The sequence below is a fragment of the Octopus bimaculoides genome, chromosome 2 (assembly GCF_046866305.1).
Source record: "Octopus bimaculoides isolate indiv1 chromosome 2, ASM4686630v1, whole genome shotgun sequence".
NCBI classification, from domain to species: Eukaryota; Metazoa; Mollusca; class Cephalopoda; order Octopoda; family Octopodidae; genus Octopus; species Octopus bimaculoides.
The window spans coordinates 102,357,451-102,377,450 of record NC_142929.1 but is presented as its reverse complement, the minus strand read 5'-3'; the positions used below and the strand labels follow the sequence as shown (position 1 = coordinate 102,377,450).

General features: G+C 37.0%; 1 protein-coding gene across 1 annotated transcript in view; it reads left to right on the top strand.

Moving 5' to 3' along the window:
* The window catches only part of LOC106874359 (extracellular matrix protein 3), a 552,330-nt gene that overhangs the window by 250,654 nt on the left and 281,676 nt on the right, over positions 1-20,000 (top strand). Inside the window, exon 2 of the mRNA XM_014922070.3 lies at positions 17,292-17,381. Within this exon, the coding sequence (XP_014777556.2) occupies positions 17,292-17,381 (90 nt within the window). The remainder of the gene's footprint in view (positions 1-17,291; positions 17,382-20,000) is intronic.

Genomic DNA, 20,000 nt, shown 5'->3' with positions numbered 1-20,000 from the left:
GTATATATACTCTTGTTTGTAAATGGTTGAAAGAAGAAAAGAAAATTAGATTAAGGCAACACGACTATAGAATATGTCAGACAGAAAATGTATGCAGATGAAGGGAAAATAGAAAATAAAACATGCAGATTTTTACATGGACACTGCATCAATTCAACAGTTTAGTTCTTTCAACCAATATTTTATTAAGATTTTTGCCATTTTTTTTTAACCGATTCTTTTTTTTTTTTTTAACTGATTCTTGTATTATTTTTTTCAACCGACTCTTGTTCTTATTTTTCTACTCAAGATTTATTTACTTACTGAAGCGTGGAGGAAGAATAACACGCAAAGGAGAGAAAGCTGGGGAGTGGGGTGTATATAATTTTTTTTAAAAGTCCTGTAAGAACGATTACCCTAAGGTTAAGCGAAGCTTGTCGTGTCATCTCCGCAGAAAACTTGGAGCTGGCAAACTCATCACTCCCCAATTACCCATTGGTTTTACAGCTATAAACACCGATCTGACACGGTTTCTGTCAAAGAGTGCGTGGCTGAAGTATTAGTGAAGCTGTTTAACCATGTCTTGGTGACAATTTTAAGTCTAGCGTGAAACAGTTGATGAGAGAAACGCGACGATACCACAACGCGGTTTAACCTCTTTCGGACACCATCAATCCGTTTTTTAAACATAAAATGGTGTTTATTTTACTTTGATTTCAGTACATTCTTTGATAGATATTCCAATGAGGATTACTTTAAAATAAAAAAAACTAACAAAAATAAAATAAGATAAAAGCAGTAGAAAGAGATTAAGAGTAAACGAATTATATTTACTTAAATAAATAACAATCTTTCTCCTCACTTCAAGCATCTTCTGACCTAAGCATTAAAGATATGACTTCTCTTGGTATATCATCCAACGGGCGAGCTCTTCGTGACTGATCGAACGGCTAAAAATAGCAGCCTCATTGTCTTTCAAATCAAAATCTGACATCTCAAGTGGATATTGGATGACGATGTACTTATGTACATGTATATACATATACGTGTGTGTGTGTGGTGTCTGTGTTTGTTCTCTACCACTGCTTGACAACTGGTGTTGGAGTGTTTACATCCCTGTAACTTAGCGGTTCGGCAAAAGTGGCCGATAGAATAAGTACCAGACTTTAAAAAAAAAAGTTCCTAGGTCGATTCGTCCGAGTAAAGTCTTTCGAGGTGGTGCCCAGCATGGCCGCAGTCAAATGATTGAAACAAGCAAAAGATTCAACACACACACACACACATACACACACACACACACACGCACGCACGCGCACGCACACACACACACACACGCACGCACGCACGCACGCACCCGCACGCACGCACGCGCACGCACACACACACACACACACACACACACACACACATATATATATATATATATATATATATATATATATACGACGGGCTTCTTTCAGTTTCCGCCAGCCAAATCCACTCACAAGGCTTTGCTCGGCCCGAGGCTATAAGTAGATTCAACAAGGAAGATTCTACGCTGCCGATAGACCTGTTAGGAATAGCAACCAGGTTTCCCTCATATCATTCCCTGCCTTCTTAAAATACTGAGTCGAAAATAAATACAAGAGGATCAAGGATGGAAGTCTTCTAATCATAGGTTCGTAATATTAGTTTCAAATTTTGGCACATGGTCAGAAATTTCAGTGGAGGGTTAAGTCCATTACATTGATCCCAGTACTCAATGCAGAAGGATGAAAGGCAAAATCGATCACAGTGGAATTCGAACTCAGAGCACGAAAACAGACGAAATGCCAGCTCGTCACCTTATGGGATCGTAATATTAGGGGCTTACCTAAGGCAGCGAGCCGGCAGAATTGTTTACACCCCAGGCGAAATGCTTAACGGCATTTCACCCGTCTTCAGGCTCTTAGTTCAAAATCCGCCGTGGTCGACTTTGACTTTTATCCTTTCGGAGTCGATAAAATAAGTAACAGTTGAGTACTGGGGTCGATGCAATCAGCTTACTCCGTCCCTTGAAATTTCTGGCCTTGTGCCAAAATTTGAAATCAATATTAAGGGCTTATTCAGTGGGTGTTCATCAACAATAACACCATTACAACTTTTCATTTGTTTGTGGTTAGCAAAATAGAGTTCTTGACAATAAAGTTAATTCCTACATTAAATTCATTAATTACACCACAGATGGGATATTTCAGCCGGTCGAGATGAGAGTGTGTTTTACTCCAGTCTGTAGAGAAACAATGTATTGAGCTATCGACGCTAAACTACATCCAAGATAAAACATTGAACTTTCAATGGTTTAATTCATGCAGCTGTAAATAATACAAGTACCACGTCTAGCTTTCCAAATCGCCGCTAAACACTGAGGCAGATCTGCATTATTTTATGCAGCACTGCTCAATTTAATCCTCACTCGAAGCTGGAGTAGGCAACATGAAGCCACTCCAAAATATATTCTCCTACTCTTCAAAAGATTCTGAAATTGCTAGGATTACTAAGAACAGCTTCAATCGCCATCGACGCCTTTAAGTGTTTAAAGAAGCAGAAAACAACCATCTCCCTACCGTCCGTCGCCGACACCTCCGTCGCCGACACCTCCGTCGCCTCTACTACTTATACCACCTCCTTCTTCTGGTACTTTAGTTTTGTCATTAAAAAAAACATTATTTGAACATCCAATTAGAAAAAAAATGACATGGTTTTCAAAGGTTAACCATTACATGTTTATTATTTCTAGTTGACGCGCGCGCGCACAGACACACACACATATGTACGCATACACACACATATATATATGTACGCACACACACATATAAATATATGTACGCATACACACACATACACACACAATGAGATGCTTATGTATTATTCAGATTAAATATTTTCTTGAGCAACAGTAAAGAAAGTGAACGTCTAAATGTGATAAAACTTATATTAACACAACCAAAGAAGTGAAGTGACTGCTAAAGTAATGCTGTAATCTGTTGTAATCTAAACAACAAATTCTGTCTATATGAAAGCAAGCTATTGAACAAAGTCTCACTATGAGGAAATAATGTACCATTTCAATCGTACTGTTTCGTGAGAATGTGCGAGTTTCCTTTGAAAGAAATGTATTTCGTTTTATAAATGCAAAACCTGATACCTTTCTTTTTAAAAGAAAAAGAAAAAGAGTGATTGTGAATTTTGTGTTTTACCAAGAAGGTTGTTGGTCTATCATCAACCTTAATCCAACAGACCGGTGTCAAAGTCGTTCTAGCCGTGACAAACCCGTCTTTTTTTTTAATCAGGAGATACACTGTCCAATTGTGTCACTCGTTGTTTTTATTATTTCTAGTTGTTTTTAGTTGGTATAATGTAATTTGAAAGAAATTTAACTGCTGTTTTTAGCAGACTGACGAACCACATAGAAGCTTCATATGGTCGTTTGCCAAGATGGTTATTGAGATAAGCGAAGTGGCTTCAAGTGGGAATAGAGTTGCAACAAAATGGGGCACATTCATGGAGGAAGAGGGCATTTAGTCCATTTCGTGGTTCGCTGGTGTTTCGACCATCTCCGTCTTATATTTTTTTTTTAAGAGGAAGATAGAGTCATCTGAATGTTACCAGTACATAATTGCATGATAACTTATCAACTCCAAGGAATTGAGAGACAAAAATTACACCGGCAAGGTTTAAACACAGAACATAAAGAACTGTGAGAAAACACTTCGTCGTTGACACGCCGTCGCTTACGACGTCGAGGGTTCCAGTTGATCCGATCAACGGAACAGCCTGCTCGTGAGATTAATGTGCAAGTGGCTGAGCACTGTACAGACACGTGTACCCTTAACGTAGTTCTCGGGGATATTCAGTGTGACACAGTGTGACAAGGCTGACCCTTTGAATTACAGGCACAACAGAAATAGGAAGTAAGAGTGAGAGAAAGTTTTTGGTGAAAGAGTACAGCAGGGTTCGCCACCATCCCCTGCCGGAGCTTCGTGGAGCTTTAGGTGTTTTCGCTCAATAAACACTCACAACGCCCGGTCTGGGAATCGAAACCGCGATCCTATGACTGCGAGTCCGCTGCCTAACCACTGGGTCATTGTGCCTCCACTGTAAGAAAACATTTAATCTGTCATGATAGCGTTTCGGCTTCATACTTACAATCAATCTTGTATTTAAGACGAAAATGAATAAATATGGTTTGTTGCACTCGTTCAAAGAACGTGGGATGAAAACAGGAAACAGACAACACATGGATAACAACAAACGCAGGCTTAAACGCGTGTAACTTTTTTTTTTTTGATAATTTCTAGAGAAAATGAATGAGATTTTCGTCAGCAACATGCAAAAATGTTTTCATCGGTAAAGAAAATTAGAAAAAATTCTGATGGTAGGAGGATTCTAAATAGATCCGGTATACGTACTAAAATGCACCTGTGTATGCATATGAGCGTATTTTATACAGAATTACACACGCGTATGCGCACGCACACACACACAAACACACACACACATACACTGATACGTGCACGTATATATATATATATATATGTTTGCATATTAGTTTGTACGTAGGCATGTTTTGATGTAGGTACGTGCGTGCGTATTTAAGTTTGTATAAACGTTCCAACAAATGTGCATATGTATGTATGTATGTATGTATGTATGTATGTATGTATGTATGTATCAGGTCATCCCATAAGTTCTATCCGTTTTTACCTTTATTAAAATTGAATGAAATTTAATAGTATTTTAGAATGTCTAATGGAATTTTAAAGTATTTTTATACATTTGTGTACATTTAAACTAATTAAATATTATTTTACAGAATTAAAATTTCTTTGATTAAAACCCTTTCTAACACGGAAGTATCCAAAGATCATTTAAGGCACATAATGCTTTATGAGTACAAAAAAGGAAACTCTACAGCCGAAGCGACTCGAAACATGCGCACAGTTTATGGGAAAGAATGCTTGAATGAAAGAACTTACAGAAGATGGTTTGCAAAATTCAGAAGTGGAGATTTCAGCCTTGAAGATGAAGATCGAACAGGACGTCCATTTGAGTTTGATGATAAGCTCCTTGAGGCATTACTTGAAGAAAATCCTGCATTATCAGTTGAAGATTTGGTGATAAAGCTTAGTTCAAACCGTACAACTGTTCATCGTCATCTTCAACAACTTGGAAAGGTTCCTAAATTTGGAAAATGGGTGCTTTATGAATTGTCCGAAAGCAACCGCAAATCCCGAGTTGACATCTGCTCTTCTCTCCATTCTCGCGAACTCATCTCACCCTTTTTGGATAGACTTGTGACGAAAAATGGATCTTCTATCCAAATGTTAAACGTCGTAAACGGTGGCTTGGTAAAAATGGAAAAAGCTCACCCACAACCGAGAAGGGAACTTCATGGAAAAAAGGTTCTTCTCTCTATCTAGTGGGACTGCAAAGGAGTAATTCACTTTGAATTGTTACCACCTAATGCAACAATCAATGCTCAAGTCTACTGTCAGCAATTAGAGTGTTTGAATCAAGCTTTGAAGAAAAAAAAGACCTGCTCTAGTGAATCGAAAAGGAGTGATGTTTCATCAGGACAATGCACGATCCCACACTGCAAAGATCACATCACAGAAGATCGAAGAGCTTGGTTAGGGAAAAAATTCCTCATCCACCTTATTCTCCCGACCTTGCTCTTTCAGACTACCATTTGTTTCGTAGTTTAGAGAATCATTTGGAGGACATAACTTTCGCAAACCAGGAGGAGGTCGAAACAGACATTTCAGAGTTCTTCGCTTTGAAACCAAATGAATTTTACATTGATAGGATTAAAAAGCTTGTAAATAGATGAAAGGAAGTCATAGATAATCAGGGAAAGTACATTGATGATTAAATTTCAATTAAATATAACATTTGATCACTTGTTTTCTTTATTCAAAATTCAGACAACTTATGGGATGGTCTGACATGTATGTATGTATGTATGTAGTAAATACATATATATATATATATATATATATATATATATATATATATATATATATAGGTATGTATGTAAATACATATATAAATGTATATATATGTATGCATATATGTAAATATATATGTGTGTGTGTGTGTGTGTGTGTACGCATGTAAGTATGTAAATACATGTGTGCGTGTGTGTTTACGTATTCCTGTGTGCATATATGTACGTACCTACTTATGTATGTATATTTGTAAGCATGTATGTATACAATCACGATTATTATTATTATTATTATTATTATTATTATTATTATTATTATTATTATTATTATTATTATTATCATTATTATTGCTATTATTATTATGTTTAATATTGGATTTTTTGTTCTTTCCTTCGTTCTTGTAGTAACATTATTTTCGGATATGCCTCTTCAAGTTTCAGTTGTTTCATGCTCTTGTTTCGAGAGTGTTAGGTAGTTTGGCGGTTCCTGTACATGTTTGTCTGGTAAATCGCAAGAACGGCAGAGCAGTTGAGTGAGTCTGGCTATTCTGTGTATGCTATATCCTGTGGAGTTTGGGTGGGGAACAAGATAACGGTGGAAAATTAGTTTTCTCAGGTAAAACAGGAAAAAAAAATGCAAAAATTGCTTTCGTTTCTCTGTTTTTGAAAGCATTTCAAACACCTGATTAATTAGTGTAACGCGCGCGCACATACACACACAGACACACACACATATGTGTATGTATGTATTTTTCCATCTAAAACTGAGCGCAAATCTAATACATTCAGACTGTACGTTTAATTGACTTCTGCTCATTTTTTTTTACTTCCTTTACATTTTTTATTTGTCTCCCCTCTCTCTCTCTCTCTCTCTCTCTCTCTCTCTCACTCTTTCTTTCTCTCTCTCTCTCTATCTCTCTCTCTCTCTCTCCCTCTCTCTGGAGAATTTACAAATAAAAAACAAAAGTCGAAGACAGGTGGTGTAGACAACAAACAGATGTATTAGTTTAACGCTCGGGAAGTGAAAGTCTTTAACGTTTCGAGCCTACGCTTTTCCACAGAAAGGAACACAGAAAGAAACAAGGAGAGAAAATAAAGAATGTGTAGTGGCTAGTGATCTATCATAGCAAATATGCCTATGTATACATATATATCTATATATATACTTATGTATATTTATATATTATATTATATATCACATATAATATATTTATATATATATATATACACACAAATACACATACACGTGTGTGTGTACTTTTGTTTTATCGTGCAAAAGACACAAATGTGCTCAATAATACTCAATGATACATATTTCTGCGTATGAAATCCTATAATATTTATACTTATACACACTTATACATACTTATACACACGCATATACTAATTCATACACCAACCACATAAACTAAATTATACACTGAATATTCTTCTCTCTCTTCCATCATCAATCTCCTCTCTCTTTCTCTCCTTCCTTCTCTCTCTATCCTTCGTTCTCACTCTCTTTTTCTCTTTCTATCCCTCCTTCCCCCACTCTCTCTCTCTCTCTCGCTCCATCCTTCTTTCTCATATAATGACGTTCATTATACTAAAAGGTGACTGACATCTCCGAGTTTCGCTCCAAGGCCAGACGATCCACAACTTTCATAAACGGCAATGCCTTGGGATGAAACTCTGAGTAGCTTGTCAAATGTTGATATAATAATCTTATGTATCCACTCAACACAACGTATTGAGTTCTCTGTTAGATGCTTGTGTCATGTAAAGAATATATATTTTTAAATACTTACAACTCTTAGATTATGAGTCGTGTGTGTGTCTATATGCGTTTGTATCGATATATATATATATATATATGTGTGTGTGTGTGTGTGTGTGTGTGTGTGTGAGTGTATTATGTGTGAGCGAGGTAAATAGAGAGAGGGGGAGAAGAGAGAGAGGCGAGTGTCTTCAGTGCAAAAGTTTAGACATTATTCATGTCGTTATTTTGAATTTCTCCAATTAAAATTTCGGATATGTGATAGCGTGACGCTTTAGCTGTAAGGAAATGGAAACACACACACACATAAACACACACACACACACACATACATATTGGGACCAAAGTGATCAAATTTATCATAAGTTCGTTGATGACATCATATGGTCATAATTCCAGTTCCTTCAGTATAGACTGCTCCAGATTATTGATATCTGAATGTCGTGTGGTTTTGCTTTTCTCAAATGTAACCATTACAAGCTACTGGAAACCTATTTTGTGTGTGTGTGTGTGTGTGTATGTGTGTGTGCGCGCGCGTGTGTGTGCGTGTATGTGTACGTACACACACATACACACATATATATAGAGAGAGATATCGCGTACGTATGTATATATATATATATATATGTTCGTGTGTATATATATATATATATATCTATATTTATGTAAATATATATGTATGTATATATATATATATATGCATGCATATATTTGTATGTGTATATATATATATATATGTGTATGCATATATTTGTATGTGTATATATATATGTATATATATATATATATGTATATATATATATATGTATATATATATATATATGCGTGTATATATGTATCTATATATATATGTATGTATATATGTGTGTGTGTGTGTATTTATATATATATGTACATATATGTATGTATATATATATAGTTGAAATTTATAGAAAAACAAAAGACGAAGACAGGTGTATGAACAACGAGCAAGTATATTAGTTTGACGCTCGGGAAAAATGAAAAAGTCTTCTACGTTTCGAGCCTACGCTCTTCAACAGAAAGGAATAAGAGAAAATAAACAGAGAATGAAAATACTTGTAGTTTTCAGCGGTCTATATATATATATATATTTGCAGACGTTTGATGCATTGGTACTAAGCAAGTGTTAGGTGATGCAAATGTCTTTGTTTTCTAATTTTACTAAACTTGCCATTGGACTGCAGCCATGCTGGGGCACCTCTTTGAAGGGTTTAGTCGAACGAATCGACCTCAGTACTCACCTTTTTTGAGTATGGCATTTACTCTAGCGGGCTCTTTTGTCCAACTGTTAAGTTCCCGGGACGTAAACAAACCAACACCGGTTGCCAAGCTGTGGGGGTGATGCTGCGAAAAGACAAGGCTATACTTTGGTTTCATTTGTTAACCTGTTCACTGGCTAGGCCACTGTCCAACACGTTAGATAACGAGTTCGAATATATCTCTTGGTATTTTGATTATTCTTTATCGTTTTTTTTTTTCTTTTTAAGACGAATATCTCGGTAGCCTCCAGATGCAAAGCAAATGTTACTTTGTGGCACCGTGCTGTCGTTAGTTGCATTAAGTGCTTGTGTAGTTATGAGCAGAAAGACAGAAGTTCAATGTAATTAACTATATCCTAGAAGGCACCTGCGCCCGCGCACGTGTGTGTGTGTGAGTGCATATATCTTTATACGTTCGTCAGTATTTAGAATATATCGAGAATATTATGTTACATATCTAACTGAAGTGTAAAGAAAAATATCATTCTTTCTCATTACAACTGTCATTTGTGTTATTCTATAGTTACTTAACCATTATCTTAAAATTCCTACTATGCAATTTACAACATTTCAAGTGCAGTGCATTCCCATTCAGCAACCTTCTTGAATGAATATACATAAATACACATACAACACTGGTAAGGAGATAATACAGATATGTTACACATACACTCTCTTTCTCTCTCTCTCTCCCTCTCTCTCTCTCTCTCTCTCTCTCTCTCTCCCTCTCTCCCCCCTCTCTCTCTCTCTCTCTCACATGCGCGCACACATGTATACATATTTAGAGAAATATATATACTTTTACGCATTTTCTGGTTTCTGTCATCGGGTTGCATACATGCTGGATGATCGCATATGCATATAGATAGATAGATAAATAGACAGATAGATAGATAGATAAATAGATAGATAGATAGATAGATAGATAGATAGATAGATAGATAGATAGATAGATAGACAATGGATGTGAACGACAATCTTTATTCTAAATCTCTACAATTGTTTCGAAACATTTTTACATTTGTTGTACATTGGTGAGATGTAGCGTAATCCTCATCATCTATCCAAGTTGTAAAAGGCACCTCCTCGGGTGATTGTGTAAATAAGTAGAACATCGCACTTGTCGTTTCTTTTATTTAACTGTGTGTGCGCGAGCATATGTGTGTATATATGCACGTGTGTTTGTATGTGTATAATCAAAAGATATTCACAATCTTGTAGCTGATAAGTATTAAGAATATAGTTTTTGTCTTACTTGTTTTTGTCGTGAAAGCTGGGGCGCCGCTTTGACTGGATTAATCGAACAATTCGACCCTAGCACTTATCTTTTAAAGCTTGATACTTACTTTATCGGTTTCGTAGAGACGTAAAGGAAGCAGAAGGCGCATGACTCAGTGGCTAGAGCGTCGGGCTCACAATCATGAGGAAGTAAGTTCGATTCCCTGCCGGAATGTGTGTTGTGTTCTTGAACAAGACACTTTATTTCACGTTGTTCCCCTTCACCCAGCTGTAGAAATGTACTGCGAAATCACTGGTGACAAACTGCATCAGGCCTTGCTTTCGCCTTGGATAACATCGGTGGCATGGAGAGGGTAGGCTGGTATGCATTGACGATTGCTGGTCTTCCTAAAGACCGAGTGTTCGGTAGGGTGAGACGGTGGCATCGACCTCAGTGCTCAACAGGTTCTTAGTTTATCGAACCCGAGAGAACGGAAAGCAAAGTTGACCTCAGTGACATTTGAACTAAGAAATCATTTATTTTATATTTGTGGCCATGCTGGGGCACCGCATTAAAGGGGTTTTAGTTGAACAAATCGTCCCCCCACCAAGACTTATTATTTTTAAAGCTTAGTACTTATTGTATCGGTGTTTTTTGCTGAACCGCTAAGTTACAAGGAAGTAAACACGCCAACACTAGTTGTCAAGCGGTAGTTGGGGACAAACATAGACACAAAGGCACACACGCACATAGACACACACACACACACACACACATATATATATATATATATATATACGACGGGCTTCTTTCAGTTTCCATCAACCAAATCCATTCGCAAGGCTTTGGTCGGCCCGAGGCTGTGGTAGAAGACACTTGCCCAAGGTTCCACTGAACCCGGAATCATGTGGTTGGAAAACAATCACGTCTACGGCTAAATGAGTAAAGAATTGAGAGAAATATTGTTAATCATTTTCATGGCAGCAAAGACTCTGCCATGCCTGTCGCCTTAGAGAGCTATAAAATAATCCTTCATACTATAGACCCAAAGCCTCAAATTCCGGAGGAGGAGGTATGTCGATTGTATTGACCCAAGTGCTCAACTTGGTACATATTTCATCGATCTCAAAAGAGATGAAAAGCAAAGTCGGCCTGGGTGGAATTTGAACTCAGAGCATAAAGACGGACGAAATGCCGCTAAATATTTCTATCTGGCTTAGTAAGGAATCTGCCAAGCTTGCCGCCTTAGAGAGCTATACAATACAAACACGAATCCATAATGATAAACCGTTTCCGACCTTACTGTCTTCTTTCAGACAGTTTATGAAGATCTCTAGATGTAATAAAGAAATCCTAATTATTTGTTTTCATAATTATACAGCAATGAGTTTCTATACAAAATCGATTGAAAAATAGCATCAAAAATATTTTTAAAAAAAGATACAATCAAAATAAACAGGGTTTTAGTGATACTGTTATCATTCCAGAAATAACAGGGTTTTGATGGTATCATTTCAGTAATATCATCGAGATGTTTATTTTTAGACGTATCTTTGCATATAAATACGTTGAACCTTGACTCTAATTTGACACCAGTAAAAATTGGTTTGTTATAGTGATTGATTTATAAGTTTATTTGCAACCAACCAGTCAGCTAGCGAAGCTACCCTCCCGCCGACTCGTTCGTCAATCAATGCCTTTAATGTATTTATCTTGATTTATCTGTCTGTCTGTCTGTCTGTCTGTCCTTGAATCTTTTTGTCTGCGCAGTGAACACCATCTAACTGTTTGTCTGTCTATCCGTCTATCTATGTATCTAGCTAGCTAGCTTTTTATCTCACATCTACTTATCTATCTAACTATTCAGTTCCCTCCTCATCAATCTATCCATGATCGTTTGCAAGGAAGTACTTAGTGTAGTCTAATACAGTTGAAGTGTCTATGAATAAAGATTTAGCCGTCTGTCTGTTTGTTTGTCTATCTATCTATCTATCTATTTATCTGTCTGTCGAAATAACAGTCTATTTGTTTATATGGCGATCTATCTCTCCATATCTCTCTATCGTTCCTGGTATTTATGTATCTAACTCTCGATTTATCCAGTTATCTATCAATCCATTCACTATATCTATTCATCCATCCATTCATCTATCTATCTGTCTATCTATCTATTTATCTATCTATCTATCTATCCGACAATTTATTCAACTATCTAACCATTTCACTATAAATCTGCCTAGTCCTCTCTCTCTCTCTGTTTCTGACTCACTTAGACAGTTTATTTAATCTCCATAAACCAAACTTATTTTACGATTTGTGTTCGGAATGTGTGTTGACTTTCTTGCAAGAAATCGATCTTAAATATATTTTATCTCCATTCTTGTAGACAGTTTATTGACTAGATAACCTTTCACTTACAGACCCACTACAGAATAAATCTCTAATGGTGGGGAAAACTAGACACACATACAACTAAGCATTAAAGCATTCATATATAGATGTATTGCATTTCCGGAACCGACACTGCGTTGTGGCATTGAGCAAGGCACTTTATTTCACGGTGTTCCAGTCTACTTGGCTGGAAACAATAGGGTAGAAAGGATATCTATATCCGCTCGTGACTACATGAGCACCTATAACAATTAACGAAATGTTGGTGCAACCTACCACCTTATAATCACTTGCAAGTGTAATTTCATATATATATATATATATATATATATATATATATATATATATATATATATATATATATAAAGGGTAAACATTCTTAACAATGATAATTTACACCAGTGGCCAGCATGCGTAAAAAATATCCGTAGACCATAAATATTTTTATAATATATACGTTTGTATAAATTATACACAAACAGGAAAACCACTAAATAGTCTCCTTGCATGCTGAAAAATATTTTAATTCTTGAGTCAGATAATTCACTGTTGCTTTATTCTGGCTTGGCGCGTTACTTGAGGATATTTGAATTGTATAACGATAACACAGGATATGCACGTGTGTCCTTTGGCATATGGTATGTATTTGAGTTTTATAATTATACGTCTCCAGTAGTTTCTGCTGATGAGCGATAGATAATTAATTAATTTAATTATTAATGGTGAAACTTCGGGGTATAAAAATAACTGGTCTTTTTAATGTTTTCAAATTGTCTTGCCCGCCTACATCCAACGTGCTATAAATAAGAATGTATTTTTGGTGGTTTGGGGATTTAACATCTCTTTTCATCATGTAAGGAGACCACTTAGTGGTTCTCCTCTTTGTGTGTAATTTATACACACGTATATATTACAAAAAAATATGTGTATATACATATATAATATTTATACACACACACACACACACACACACATATATATATATATAATACTGACAGTAATGTCAGTAATATTCAAATAGCAGTTGAATAATTGCGAATTTTGCATGAAACATTTGGTACGGCATCAAATCAAATCAAATTTATTGGCAGGAGAAGAGCGCAATGTGCTTAAGCCATTTAAAAAAAAGCAATTATTGTTATATACAGATCTATACATAGTCGCCACAGTTGTCCAGAGCCTCTTTGAACAGGGGAGTGGTGGGCAGTTGAATGACATCTTGTGGTAGCTTGTTCCATGGGGCTGCGATACGGACGGAGAATGCGGCCTTCCGCCTGTTGAGTCGAAAGTGTCGGGGATAGAGTTTGTCATCATACCCACGAAGACCCCTATCCGGCGCAGGGGTGAAAAACTCCGCAAGTGGTAGGTTTACATTCCGGTTTAAGATGTTGAAAACCAGGATGAAATCTCCCCGCATCCTCCGTCGTTCGAGCCAACTGTTGGAGACATTCCTCATACGTAAGCTTAGACAAGTCTGCGACCATTCGGGTGGCTAAGCGCCGAACCCGTTCCAGTTGCTGAATGTCTTTATCCTATTAGCAGAATGTTTGTGTGCGCGCGCGTGTGCATGTGTGTGTGTGTAATATATATATATATATATATATATATATATATATATATATATATATATATATATATATATATATATGTACAGACACAGGGACACCACACAAATGCACACACACACATGCACACACACACACACACACTCACACACATTTATACCTCATCAATTACTCTGGTGCTAGAATTTCGTTGTGCATATGTGTGCGTGTGTGTGTGTGCCCGCGTGTGTTTGTGTGTATATATGTACAGTCACAGGGACACCACATACACAAACACACTCACACATACACACACATTTATACCTCATCAATTACTCTGGCGCTAGAATTTCGTTGTGTGTGTGTGTATGTGTACAGCCAGATCTGCTATCCATATGGTTACAATATTTATGATATGCGTCTTTACTGTTCACAGAAATTAACGGAGTGAAAACTCGGCTGTTTTATAATTTATGCATATATGATAAATTTGAAATATATTTGAATACAATATCCAAACTGTTTTCCACACTAATCCAGTGATCCATCCAAAGCTATTAGTAATCTATGAGAATATTACGAGTTTAACTCAATTTGCATTTTACATTAGAAGCTATAAAATTCAAACTAAAAATAGAAGTTAACCAGAGGTAAAGGGGGGGGAGGGAGGAGCCACCTGCAAGATTTACAGATCTTAATACTGTGATAAGATGGATATGATTCATGCTCAGGCTAGAGATGTCTAGTTTGATGCTGTGCCGTTTTAAGGAAGGTAGGGTCCCACAAGTCTTGAGGCCTAATGCTAATAATGTATGCATGTATTCTGTGGCTTGTCTATGAATAAATTCTATAAGGCCTCAGGTAAAGGGTAAAGATCCCCATCGGTCATGAATGACCACCGGATTGCACCTAGAGAGTTCCCCTCCGAGGCACAAGTCCAGGCAAGGTTGTTTATGGAAGACCAGCAGTCACCCATGCACACTAGCCTCCCTTCTCCACGCCACTGATGCATATTTGTATATGTGTATATATATATGTGTGTGTGTGTATGTGTGTGTGTCAAGCTGATACAGCTTGGTACCAGTGACGTCGGAACTCATTTCCACAGCTGAGGGAACTGGTCCAACGTGAAATAAAGTTTAAGTATCTTGCTCGAGAACACAACACACAGCCCGGTCCGGGAACTCAACTCACTACCTCATGATTGTGAGCCCAACGTGCTAACCACTGAACCATGCGAAGGCCTAGTGTATGGCTTTTACCGAAGGTCTATAATATTGATTTCAAATTTTGGTACAAGGCCAGCAATTTGGGGGAATGAGGATAAGTCGATTACAGCGACCCCAGTGTTTCACTGATACTCATTTCATAAACTCCGGCAGGATAAAAGGCAAAGTCGACCTCGGTGGAATTTGAACTCAGAGCGTAAAGACGGACGAAATGCCACTAAGCATTTTGCCTGGCGTGATAACGATTCTGCCAGCACACCGCCTTCCGAACGTCTATAAATTTTAGAGGGGCCCCTAAGTTGATACCCGTCATGGAAAAACATTTCAACGAAAGCACATGTTTACGATGCGAGTTCTTTAATCACACTCCTTGTTTATGTTTCCATACGTTGTTTGTGTGTTCGCTTTAATTGCCCCTTGCTTTTCTTCTTAGTTTTTTTTTTTCCTGTTAATTGTAAGTCTGAACTGACTGTAAAGTGTTCCATGGCTCGTGACGTTTGGGCAAACGTTTGTCTAAGCAATGTTAAAATTAACGGTCTGGGTCGGGTGGGGCATATGGACAGCGGCAGTAGAGCACCTGAATAAATGATTTATAGTTATTAGCTTACGCACATTTTTGTTCATATGTATCATCATCGTGATCGGCGCTGTCGTCATCATCATCATCAGCAGTATCATCATTATTATCATTATTCTCGTCGTCGTCATCTTCGTCATTATTGATGTCGTTCTTGTAGTTATAGTAATGTTGTTGTTATTGTGACAGGTACTACGTGTAGCGTAACATCATTGTTTTAACGAACAGAAGAATTTGCGAGTCGGTTTCGATTCACCTCCAATGTCAGAAATCTTTTTACGTACGTCGTACATAAATTTTCAAATAACGAAGTATTAGCGCCACAACTGCCCACATCCCGTCTTTTACAACTTCTAAATTATTGTGGTGGAATCGGTAAAGCTCCAGTTGAAGTATCTGCGATTTAGATATGTGCCTTTACATTTCGATTTTGAATTCTCCTACAGATTCCTCGTTATACTTTAACCCCCCTCAGGGTCGTTACAACAATGACCTCTCAAGTAACGAAATCAATATAATCTAGTGTTTCTGCACACCCACCATCCCACCACTAAAATTGGAGAACCATTTTAAGAACAATTATTATTGGGTAGAAGAGTGGTTGCTTGACAAAGGGCGATAGATTGGCGGAATCACTAGAGTGTCAGAAAAAATAACTTGCGATAATTGTTCTGGCTCTGTACAATCTGAGTTCAAATTCTGCCGAAGTTAACTTCGCTTTCTATCTCTCCGGGTGTTAAGTTAAAGTACTCGTCAAGTACTTGGGTTGATGATATTGACTAAACCCCTTACCTGAAAGTGCTGGCCTTGTGCCTTAATAAGAAATTACCATTATTATTATTATTATTATTATTATTATTTGGCGGTGAGCTGGCAGAATTGTTACCGCACCGGAAAAATGCTTAGCGGCATTTCGTCCGTCCTTACGCTCTGAGTTCAAATTCCGCCGAGTTTGACTTTGTCTTTCATCCTTTAGAGGGGGGGGGGGGCATGAAAATAAGTACCAGTTACGTACTGGGGTGACTCATCCCCCTCCCTCAAAGTTTTGGGCCTTGTGCCAATAGTAGAAAGGATTATTGTTTGGCGGCGAGCTGGCAGAATCGTTAGCACGCCAGACAAAATGCTTAGTAGAATTTTACACGTCTCTACGTTCTGAGTTCATATTCTGCCAAGGTTAACTTTGCCTTTCAACCAGTCAAGTACTGGGGTCGATGAAATCGACTAACCCCTTCCCCCAAAGTTTCAGGCCTTGTGCCTTTAATGGAAAAGATTATTATTATTATTATTATTATTATTATTGTTATTATTATTATGTTATTATATTTCTATTTTTGTTTCATTCCAGCTGACATAAATGCCAGAAATATACGTTATGTTCTTAATCCGGAATCAAACGCCACAAATGACAATTTCTTCTTCAACATCGTTGATAAAGGTAAGGAACTTAGCTTGTCTTTTGTTAATGTTATTGTTGTTGTTATTATTGTTGCTGATTTGGTTTTGTGTGTGCTAAAGCAAAGAAGTTCTGTTCATTTTGATAGAATATTTTATTTTCAGTCCACTTATTTCTTGGCAGTTCCATCATTGATATCACCAAAAGATTTCGACACTAACATTGCTGAAACCTATTATATCTGTTTGTACCTTTGATTTGGCACTGAGAACAGAAGAAAAAACAAGAGCTATAAAAAAAATCAAAAGAAAAACAGAAAAAGTCGAAGATTTGTGAATTAAGATCTTGGAGTTTATCATATTCTTAGTTTGTTTCTTTTGTTGTAACCACGTTAGAGAAATATCTTTTATGAATATAATTTTCTTCAGAATATGTTTTCGCTTTAATGGTTCAGTGAATTTTTTTTATGAAACACAAACTTTGGGCGTTCATATTCAAATTAGAGTTTGTTCGGATTAGAATTTTTAGTTTTTGACCTGCTTCCGTAGAATGAGAGAAATAATAGAGAGGCGGGCTAAATGGCTTGCAGTGTTTAGTTATGTCTCTTTACGTTCTGCGTTCAACTCAAGCCAAGGGCGAATTCACCTAAGGTTGATAGAATAAAGTACCGTTTAAGGACCGGGTTCCAGCTAATCAACTTATTCTCCACCTATGAAATTTGTGGCCTCATACCAAGGCTGGAAATCAATATTAGTTTTACTACTACTACTATTTTTTTTTCGGCGATGAAGACGCCGAGCTCTCAGAATCGTTTACGCGCTAAACTAAATGCTTAACGATATTTCTTCCGGCTTTTACATTCTGAATTTAAATACTAAAGTCGACTTTGCTACTCATCCTTTCGGGGTCAATAAAATAAGTACCAGTTGAGTACTGGGTCGCTGTAATCGACTAGATCCCTCCCTGAAAATTATTGTCTTTGTGCCTATAATAGAAAGTTAAGGCGGCGAGCAGCTAGCAGAATCGTTACCGCACCATTTCTGGTTTAGCAGCATTTTTTTCCAGTTTTACGTTTTGAATTGAAGTGCCTCCGAGGTCGACTTTGCCTTTCCGCCTTTCGAAGTCAATAAAATAACTATCGGGGATTAATATAATCTACTAGATACCCAACCGCCCACCGCTCTCAAAATTTCGAGCCCTGTGCCAATAATTGAAATAATTATTAGTGCGATGGATTACAAAATTGTCACTACTAAATTATACTTCATACCGCATTGTTTGTAATATGTCAGACCTATAGCATTAGCTGTTAGAAGATTTATTATTATGGATTAACTGTGAGCATGGGATATCTATTAGACATTGTTTTTATCAGACATAGATCTATAAAAATTCTCAGTAAACAAATCGATTGGACCAAACGATATTAATAACCAGAAGCTATTAATAATTCAACTGTTAAAGCCGACTTATTGAACACATCTGTTAGAGTCAGTCTTAAGAGATCTAGTACATCTAATTTATTTCGTCAGTAATTGATTTCTTACACGTTGTTAAATATATTGTACCGACAAGCCTGTTCTAGACCCCGCGAGGCCTAGGACACTGAAGTTTTTGTGGACCCCCTCAGACACAAAAATTAAAATACACGTCAACTTGCCAAATTTACACATCAAAGTTCGTTTATTGCATGTAATTGAAATTGACATGTTATTCATACTTTCAAAGGTTAAATGCCAAGAAGATAAAAACTTACCATAAAGTCAAGTACATAAAAGTTACATAGAAAAATACATAAATACTCGAATGTTATCTCAGTTATTAAAATATGCCAAAACTAACGAGGGGCTGCCACAGAGGTTTTAGCAAATGCCAAGTTCGAATTCACTTTTTATCAACGCTTCTATGGTCGATAAAATAAGTATCAATCAAGTACAGGGCCCACTTAATCAACTATTTGTCCGTTTTTTAAGAGATGTGTGACCTCATACCAGTTTAGGCCCAAATGTACCAAATTAAGTGAACAATGCTGGATACTAAAGAATACATTTGACTTCAAGTTCTGTTCAAACTTACTCATATACTCGGCAAACTTGCATCAGGCAAGTGATTCAGAAGTGGGACCATCTCTTGTAAGGGAACCCAGGGCATCTGTTTCTTTTGCACCCCTAAAAATTTTGGCTTCGATTGTACCCAATGGAAATCAAATTGTAGAAAATAGAAAACATCAACTTTTTTAGAATCCATTATGTCACAAAACATGCAACTGGTACTTAATTTATCGACCCCGAAAGGATGAAAGGCAAAGTCGACCTCGGTGGAATTCGAACTCAGAACGTAAAGACAGACGAAATACCGCTAAGCATTTCGCCCGGCGTACTAACGATTCTGCCAGCTCGTCGCCTAGGATTGTTAAGGTAATACTGTTATAACAGTGGAAGTTAGATAGGCGGGCGGAAATGGCAAAGATGTCAGTTTAAAGACAGAATGGAAATGGGAGAAAAGGTGGTTGTAGTGAATGAAATGAATAGAATGAAATGTGGGTTTTGAGTGATTACGGTGTTCACAAAGTAACAATAACAGCGAACTTTTGTTTTTTATTGAAAATATACCAGCAATTTTTAACATCCAATTTTAATTTTAAATTATTCCAAAAAGACT